General features: G+C 43.0%; 2 protein-coding genes across 5 annotated transcripts; one reads left to right on the plus strand and one right to left on the minus strand.

Moving 5' to 3' along the window:
• Positions 1–9: 9 nt before the first annotated feature.
• Positions 10–5,857, minus strand: sfxn2 (sideroflexin 2). Of its 4 annotated transcripts, none has more exons than XM_083687777.1 (13): positions 5,842–5,857; positions 5,399–5,536; positions 3,898–4,170; positions 3,609–3,779; positions 2,959–3,057; positions 2,747–2,822; positions 2,527–2,612; positions 2,290–2,350; positions 2,041–2,107; positions 1,723–1,772; positions 1,508–1,557; positions 1,252–1,299; positions 10–1,129 (listed from the first exon to the last, which is right to left on the minus strand). In XM_083687777.1, exons 3-13 carry the CDS (start codon positions 4,050–4,052, stop codon positions 1,030–1,032), a joined length of 963 nt encoding a protein of 320 aa, XP_083543903.1. In that variant the 5' UTR covers positions 4,053–4,170; positions 5,399–5,536; positions 5,842–5,857; the 3' UTR covers positions 10–1,029. The 4 variants fall into 4 exon arrangements, with proteins under 4 accessions (XP_083543903.1, XP_083543902.1, XP_083543901.1 ...); XM_083687776.1 differs by lacking the exon at positions 5,842–5,857 and adding an exon at positions 5,694–5,841; XM_083687775.1 differs by lacking the exon at positions 5,842–5,857 and adding an exon at positions 5,699–5,789.
• Positions 5,858–5,907: 50 nt separating this feature from the next.
• Positions 5,908–8,934, plus strand: arl3b (ADP ribosylation factor like GTPase 3b). The gene is made up of 6 exons (XM_083687780.1): positions 5,908–5,969; positions 6,563–6,706; positions 6,922–7,038; positions 7,175–7,225; positions 7,334–7,519; positions 7,843–8,934. Exons 1-6 carry the CDS (start codon positions 5,967–5,969, stop codon positions 7,888–7,890), a joined length of 549 nt encoding a protein of 182 aa, XP_083543906.1. The 5' UTR covers positions 5,908–5,966; the 3' UTR covers positions 7,891–8,934.

Genomic DNA, 8,934 nt, shown 5'->3' on the forward strand with positions numbered 1-8,934 from the left:
CATTCACAGTTCATTAAATTATATTTAATCAGAGAATACCTCACTGAAGAACACTGTGCCACTACTAGCTGAGTCTGCTCTTGGCTGGCTGCTGTGTGGAGGATAGACAGTAGCTGAAGGGAAATGTTTCTCCACCTTTTTCAGACCCAGGACATGCTATGGGTTACCTCTCGTTTTCAGCAATGCATTAGTTAAAACAAGAGGTCACCAACCCTAGGGCGAGCAGGCTTTAGTTCTTGCTCAATTCTAGATCACCGTATTGAACTTTTCAGGCTGATACATTGTAGAAAACACAAATCTGTCTGATTCAGGGTCTGTGAAACTGGCCCAGAGTCTTCAACTAAACATGCACCAATGATCTAACCTAAGTACAGAAGGCACTACAGTACTTACTTCAAAGGCAAGAGTGTATGCCTCCATCCATGAGCATGTTTGAACACTGACATGTAGAAACATGGAATTAGAATAGTGATGCATAGAGCTAGGAAAAGTACACATTCTAAAGAACAAGGACATCTACACTACACGTTTGATCACATTTTGATCAGCAAACCAGGTAAGTATGCACTTCCTGAGATGAAATCGTTTCAAGAAATCAATCAGTATTGAGTACATAGTACCCCTCCAACTTGCAACAACACAGAGTTGTAAAAGGCAACACTCAGACTCACAGTTGGATCTGAGTGACTAAACACTGACTAACTGGTTGTTGATCTTCCAAACAGTCTCATTTGCCTCTGTGTGTTTATATTTTCACAGACAGAAAATACGTATATGATGAGCATTAGGCATCACCTTGCATTTTACACTGATTGTTTACATGAGATAGTGGTACAAAATTACATATCAGACATCTCCCCTAACAACAAGAAATACTTGTAGAAAGTAAAAACAATTACATGGACAGGCAAAAAGGAAATCCGGTTATGTGTATGCATGTCAACCTCAATCACCACCATCCAACCATCAATTTCTCATTGGACCGGCCTACAGAGAACGATGCAGATTTGCCCATTTGGTGAGAGGTCTTTAGAGGCCCTTGTTGAAGTAGACACATTTTATACCCTCTCCATAGCGGGAGACAATGGAGTCTCTCAGCTCTGGTTCCAGCTTAGACACGGCCATGGAGCTGCAGAACACACACGCACACACATGTTGCCAAACTATTCTGCAACTAATCATAGAAATGCAGTTATGAAATGTGTAGTTATGCTGTTAAAACAGATGAAATTATGGACACAGACTAATTACCATTTCTGAGGGAAAAGGGAGCAGGCAGCTGGCACCATGAAGACCAGACTGCAAAACAAACATAGATTATTAGGTGTGTGTGTATGTGTGGGTGACATTCATGTTGTAACCTTGCACCAACCAGTTATCTCTTAAGCACTAACCTTTCCAGTTGTCAATGTGCAACCTTCAACTTCCAATAACCAGTTTGTTGAGTAAACACCCCTGCCTCAAGCACAAATCTTTATAATAAAACTTCATGAACAGGCCTACTTACAACACTCCCACCATCATCACTTGCAGTGGTCCATGGAGAAACGTGATTTTCTGTAAAAAGACACACCTCATTAGCCAAGTTAGCGGACACTCACCCACTCACAGATAAACAATAACTAACAAGCTAAGAGTTATCTCAGTAGACATATCCTGAAGAATGAATATTATGTTGCACAATGTAGTTTCAATGAAATGAAAGGTAAAAAAAAAACCCACCTGCATAAACTTGTATCTCTCCAGCCTTTGCATTATGATGGGTAGAATGACTGGGAGAGGAGACGAGAGGAGAGTCAAGGAGAGAGAATAGGTAGAAGTGGATTTCATCACGAAATTAAGGTATTTAATTCATCACACACACAGAGGTTCTGAGCATTGAGTAACACATGTCTAATGTATTATTACAATTTACTATCAATATCAGAACTGTGTGTGTTAGCTGTATAATCATGTAACTATTATTTAGCTACATATATCATAGGATTTGAAAAAAAGGTCTCAGCTCTCTGGCTCCTCCCTGTGACTTCTGACACGTACTCATGCCCGGTGCTGCCATGGTAACCCGGGAGATGACCACCTGGGTAATGCCCTTCGCCGCTGCTTTCTGTAGAGGAGGCAGAATATAAAGATATCATTTAGCTTTTCCTTTGTAGCAGTAAGAAATGCTCAAATGAAATGTTGATTTGAAAAAGTGCTTGAAAATATTGTAATCCACAAGATCTGCATTTTTAAGAAGGTAAATGAAAAGGTTATAAAACACCTAGAAAATGACCTGCCATTGCTTACCTTGGAATGACCCAGTTTGTTGCCATTCTCATCTGTGACAGCAATGCCATTCAGGATCTCCCTGAGTGAGAAAGTAGAGAGAAGTAGAGAGAGATCAAATGAGAGAAGAGAGGGATGTGCACTGTTCTGTTTTGACTGTCTCCATTTTGCCATGCATGCACCATGTTGCTGTGTACGTTTCTAGTAAATGCCCATTCACTTTCATGGTATATATGCAGGCGGCTCCGAGAGACTCACTGTTGCCTCATCATGGGTATGTTGACACAGTTAGCCGACGCCACCGCTGCAAACGGAACCCAGCGTGCCACAAGGGGAGGAGCTTTCTGCAAGAAGGGGAGGAGACAAAACAGGAAGGGGAAGGTGAACATGTTAACAACCTAATATAATGAGACATCAGTCGTGTGAGTGGTCTAAACACCTGCGAGAGAGAGAGTTTAGTGTGTGTGTGTCACTGTACCTTTGTGTATAGGTTGAGCCCCACTGCAGTGGCTAGAGCTGTACTAGTTGCTGTTACATAGGCTACACCAATCTGCCTGTGAGGGGGAGGGTGAGAGAGAGAAAAAAATAATTATTTACCACCTTCTCAGGTGATACGGTAAATGGGTTGTCGATCAGCGTACCAGGTGAATTATAGGTCAAATCAATAATGACATGGACATGGGTTCTTACTTGGGAGTGATAGGAGAGGCAGCGTTGCGGTTGGTGTAGTTAACCAGAGCATTAAAGGACTGATTCACCCACTGCCAGAACACTACAGCAGGAACTGTCCTGGAGTAAGACAGACAGACAGGGAGAGAGAACTAGACATTTGTGATTGCTCCTACAGTCTCACTAAGTCAGACTCTTCATTTAAAATGGAGTCTGACAGCGCACGATCGAAAAGTGGAGGCGGTGCATCCCGTTAATTTCACCAGCGACGCACAGATTCTACCAACAAATAGAGAGGAGTGCTTTAGATGGAGGCAGGGATTTTTTTTAATATAAATAATTGAATGCACACTGCTCATCTGCAAAATGCTGGCATTGAAAGCCTCTTCAGCTAACTCCATGTTTTCATTTTGTTCAATGCATGCACATCGGTTTGTAAACAATAGCAAGGGTGGATAAGGAGAGTCATTGCGTGCAATTCAGGTGGAGCCTACAGCAAAAAGTTTCTAAGGGTTTGGAATTGCTTACAACTTCCGACAGCACTTTTAACTCCTTGCGCCACCCAGAATCAATCTCAATCAAGAGATGAGATTCTAGGATCTGAGATTAGCTAGCCTAGTCAAAGATGTACGTGTGTGTGTGTGTGTGTGTGTGTATGTGTGTGTGTGTACCTGTAGAACTGCAGCATGCAGCCTGTGATGGCCATGCCTCCAGGGACCTGGAAGGACATGCGTCCGATGAGGTTCATGCGGTCTCCGGTGTCAGGGTGGAACGCTGAGTCATACAGCTTCTTAGCATAGTGAAGCTGCTCCTCTGAGGTACCGGGGGGAACGGAACCTGCCCTGCAGAGAACCAGGGAACCAACATTTCCACACAACTGTAACGACTGTACAGTTTACATGTATATGTGCATGCATGTCCATGTGTGTGTGTGATTGAGTGTGTCTTTTTGTGTGTTACCTGCAGCTTTCAACAAGTGCTTTAGCCTCATCCAGGCGCGAGTCGGGCACCACCACTGTTGTCCAGTCAGTGATGTTGAAGAAATGCTTCAGTCGGCCCACAAATGTGGACTGATCCCAGCGCGGCGCGTCAATATCAAACCCATTCAAAGCCATTGTTTTCCTCCACCTCACTAATTAGGTCCAAAATCACAGAAGAATTCCCCAAACCTGCAATCCCTCTGGGTCCTTTTACTGGTACTGAACTGGTCCACTTAACCCCTCTGGCCTGCGTCTGAAAGAGCAGGAACATGTTACATGTTTCAAGAACAATACTTACTTAAGACCTAAGTTATAATTTAAACTCAAAGCCTAAGCCTACCACATGAAGCTCTCCTTTAGATATCATCTACAGTAAGTAGGTAATTTACTTCATAGTATAAAACAGCTGACTGTATAAAACAGCTGCAGCTAAAACCTGCTCTGACTTCTTGAAGTCCTGTTTAGTCCATTATTCAAATTCCTACACTCACAGGGGTCTCTGACTTCAATAGGTTGGCCTCCTTCCTAACCAGTAAGACCTAGTCTGGTCACTGATGTAAATATTAACTGGTTCAGAAAAGCCACACCGATGAGTAGGAGGCTAGTTGTGCTGTTGACTAGGGGTGCATCTTAGCAGTAGAGTTCTTCTGCTTGTCTCCTTCTCTTCATTTACAAAGACAGGGAAGAACTACAGAGGATAAAACAATCTCCAGATGGGCTAAAGCAACATGGCCGAAGCCAATCCTGAGCATTCAGATCAGTGCGAAGTAGAGGAGATGAGGAGAGGAAGCCACTTTCGTCTGTTGAGATTACCACGACCCCAGGCTGGAACTGGAGCCTGCTGGAGTAGTTTGTTTGCACAGCAGGTTTATGGTCTGCACTTTGTTCCACACTGAGCAAGAAAAGACCCAAATGTGCATTATCAAACTAGTCTTTTAGTACTGAAGCTTACCAAATAGAGCACATGAATTACCCATTTTCAATGAAAGAATGAGTGAGTGAGTGAAGGGAGAGGAAAGAAATGAATGAGTGACAGGTCTGAGAGGTCTGTGGTGAAGTTAGGACAGGTCTGAGGTGATGTCCCAAAGCTGGATAGACTGGATCTAGTGTACATACAAGTTACCTGGGTGCATCTCAATACTCAAAAGTCATCTCCTCTCCTCTTGTATACCTGGATTGATCTGAAAACTCAGCTGTCTAATTCTGATAAGTGCATACACTATATATATATATATATATATATATATATATAACACATAATAAGCAGGCAGCCCACAAGGCACATACTACTACAGCACGTTGGTAACAGATTTGTTAACCAGTAACAACAGACTGATGCAACTTACTTGACAAGTTACTCGCATGCTAGCACCTGCGCCCAAAGCACATTTCGAAAATGCAGAAATTCACAGAAAAAACAGCAACGGCTATCTATCTGTATCAATCCACTTTTAATTAAATGAGAATGTTGGCTGAATTACCTTGCAGGGCTGGACCAAGGTGTGACAATGTAACTCGTTCAATGTCCAATGGTCGGTGTAGTTAGGGGGGGGGGGGAGTGCACGTGGCACCCTGTCCTCCAATCACTAGCTGGGGCAGCTCCCTCTCCAGTCAAAAACCTTAATGTATACAAAAACACATTATATGCCTAAATGAACTATGGTTGTTTTTGAAGAACGACCATTTACCTGTGCACAGAAAATGAAAACAGTAAAGTAAAACATGATACATATGCTCTGTAACACGAATCAAACATGATCTTCAACAATATACCACCTTACTAGCGAGAACATGACAATCAGATTAGGGTTTTTTTCATGAGTGAGGAATGTTCAATCAAAATATTATTTCAATAGTCTACATCTGACTTCAATAGGATAGGTAATTTGCTTTAGCTAAAATTGCTAATCATAAAACATGCTACCATGCTACTTGTCCATAGCCCACGCCCACACTTGTACTTGACGTTTGAGTTTGTGTACAACGTCACCAATCCACCCCCATCCCCTAGTAACCCTCGGCAGCGTCTTGGGGAGATAAAGCAACAAGATGGTGAGTTAAATGTCCTGTGATAAATAGCAATTACGATGTGGGTCAAACAGAATATAGGTGCAATAAGTAACAACATTGAGCACGATTGCAAATGTTGTCTTTTTACTATTTAAGAGATCAATTATTTGCAGGAAAATAAAGATTTTACTGGAAGCTGACTGCATCGGTTTTGTTGCTCCGGTGGTGAGAGATTAGCTGCCTAGCACGCTAGCCACCCCCATTGAATCTATCGCAACTACTAGCTGGTTAGCTCGAGTGGCTTCACGTATCATACTCGATTTCCTTCTTTAGAAAATAAGCCGCCACCACACCTGTGTAGACATTAGGCAGCTTATGTTAAACACTTTAACCCATCTCTGGAGAGCAAAGAATCATCCTTTTTTTCATGCCATTTATCATCTATGCAGTATGCGCGCATCCTCCATATAGCCAACTAAACTTATCTCACAAGCAATCATCTGCACGGCCTGTAGTGGCCTGGGCATGCTAGGAGCTGCCGCTCCTGTTGCGCAATCGGTTCTCTTAGTGATGTGTATCGACGGCCTGTTTCACAGACATGTTTTATCATTGGCCTGATCATTGGCATGTTTCAGGGTTTGTTGTCAATCTTGCGCAAGTTGAAGAGCACTCCAGACCAGGAGGTTCGGATTTTGCTGCTGGGGCTGGATAACGGAGGAAAGACCACCCTGCTCAAACAACTTGCGTCCGAAGACATCAGCCACATCACCCCCACACAGGTAAGGAGGGAATACACACACAGACACACATATCATCACGCTTAAAACACATCACCATCTCCACCATGCTCAAAGAAAATAAATAATAAATTAAAAAAACACAAACAACAAAAATACTTTCTCCTACACAAGCTCTCTCTCTCTCCTCTCTCTCTCTCTCTCTCTCTCTCTCTCTCTCTCTCTCTCTCTCTCACTCTCACTCTCACTCTGTCCAGGGTTTCAACATAAAGAGTGTTCAGTCCCAGGGCTTTAAGCTGAATGTGTGGGACATCGGAGGCCAGAGGAAGATCAGACCCTATTGGAGGAACTACTTTGAGAACACTGATGTGCTGGTGAGTGGCTTGATCATAGTGGTCCCTACTCTGGGGTTCCTCCTAATACCAGCTCACAGAGGGCGCACTCCTGGTTCTCACACAGAAACATGTAAGTGCTACTACTCTCACTACATTAAAATGCTCTGTGTTTCAGATTTATGTCATCGACAGTGCAGACAGAAAGAGATTTGAGGAGACAGGGCAGGTATGTATTCGCTTGAATATTCTTTTTATTTTCATGTCCTCCATGTTGTGGACGCTCTGATGTGTGTGTGTGTGTGTGTGTGTGTGTGTGTGTGTGTGTGTGTTATAGGAGCTGGCTGAGTTATTGGATGAGGAGAAGTTGAGTGGAGTTCCAGTGCTGATCTTTGCCAACAAGCAGGACCTCCTGACAGCAGCTCCTGCCTCTGAGATCGCTGAGGGACTCAACCTGCACACCATCCGGGACCGTGTCTGGCAGATCCAATCCTGTTCTGCACTCACTGGGGAGGGGGTCCAGGTTAGATGACTGCCTACACACACACACACACACACTCACCTGTCTGCCAATTTATTATTAGCAAAAACAGGATGAGGACAGTGTCAGCCAATTAAAACATCATTATTGTTCAAGGCTTTAGGGGGATGCATCTCAATAGTTTGAAGTGACTCCTCTCTTTATCTCAGATACAGATTTCTTTCCTGATTTAATCAGGGAATATACATTTTCAATCCCAACAAAATCACCTCTTGCAGCCTACAAATACCTCACCTATATCTATATTTTATAATTGAAATGGATCTGGTAGCTTTTTCCCTAACTGTCTCCTCAACTTCTTTCAGGAAGGCATGAACTGGGTCTGCAAGAGTGTCAACGCTAAGAAGAAGTAGCTCAGCTCAAAGCTCATACACACACACGCACACACAAACACCGATCCCCACGGAGGACGGGCTGTACCTGTGAATGTACGCACACTACACCAACACAGACTTGAAGAGAGTTTTTAACAGCCTGACCCCAGCCCCATACCTTGCAGATGTTTACCTAACACAACTCACTAACTCTACAACTGTCGTTGTAACTGCAACACTCGCTAGACTCCCACCTTTGCTTTTAAAAGGGAGGGAGGTTTAAGCCTTCTTAGAGAACCCATGCCAGGAGACCGCCCCCTCCCATTCCAGCTGAGCCTAACCATTCCAATCACCTTCCCCCATGTTGGAACCCCAAACATTCCAGACCTTTCTACTCCCCTTCACCAGAACACCAGCCTTTTCTCTCACTCCTTCTCAGGTTGTCCTGGAAACCAACTCTCTCCCTCTCTCTATTCTTCTTTCTCCCTGCCTCTCTCACTCTCTCTGTATCTCTCTCTCTCTCTCTCCTTCCCTCTCCTCTCATTCTTACAGTTTGCTGCATTGTTTTCATTTTTATTCCATGTCAGCTGTATGCTCTTTTCTTGCTATGGCTCCGTTTGAAGTGAGGTATATTTTTGTAATTCTTTATTTATGGTGAAGTAGAACGTAGGGTGCTTACAAACAACAACTGATGTGGTGGGTGGTCACTAGAACGTTGGAGAAATATTGTCTACTGTGCTTTACTCCCCTATGAAATGATGACTCATGTTAATATGTAAAAAAGGACACTATGAAATCAAATGGATAAGCACTACAGTTTTGATTATCAATTGTAAATAACATGGCCCCACATTCATATATTATGTTATGCACATTGTAGAGTATATTTTACAGCTGTATTTTGTAGTCTATAATGTTTCCATATATAATGTATGTTGGCGGATTTTAACAAGGTTATGATGGTAGAATGTATTTCTCAGTGTGTTTTGTGTCTGGGTTACAGAGGGAAATACACTAAGGCTTTTCCTTGTGATATTCTTGAATGTAATCTGTCTGAGGATTGAAGGTACGTGAATAAAACGA

This window comes from Argentina silus (genome assembly GCF_951799395.1).
Source record: "Argentina silus genome assembly, chromosome: 16".
In the NCBI taxonomy this organism is placed as follows: Eukaryota; Metazoa; Chordata; class Actinopteri; order Argentiniformes; family Argentinidae; genus Argentina; species Argentina silus.

Coding starts and splice junctions, on each gene's coding strand:
- arl3b (XM_083687780.1), top strand. Junction 6,707..6,921: donor GCCACATCACCCCCACACAG/GTAAGGAGGGAA, acceptor CACTCTGTCCAG/GGTTTCAACATAAAGAGTGT. Junction 7,039..7,174: donor TTGAGAACACTGATGTGCTG/GTGAGTGGCTTG, acceptor TCTGTGTTTCAG/ATTTATGTCATCGACAGTGC.
- sfxn2 (XM_083687777.1), bottom strand. CDS start 4,052: ATGGCTTTGAATGGGTTTGATATTGACGCGCCGCGCTGGGATCAGTCC. Junction 3,780..3,897: donor GCACTTGTTGAAAGCTGCAG/GTAACACACAAA, acceptor GGTTCTCTGCAG/GGCAGGTTCCGTTCCCCCCG. Junction 1,300..1,507: donor GTGATGATGGTGGGAGTGTT/GTAAGTAGGCCT, acceptor TTTGTTTTGCAG/TCTGGTCTTCATGGTGCCAG.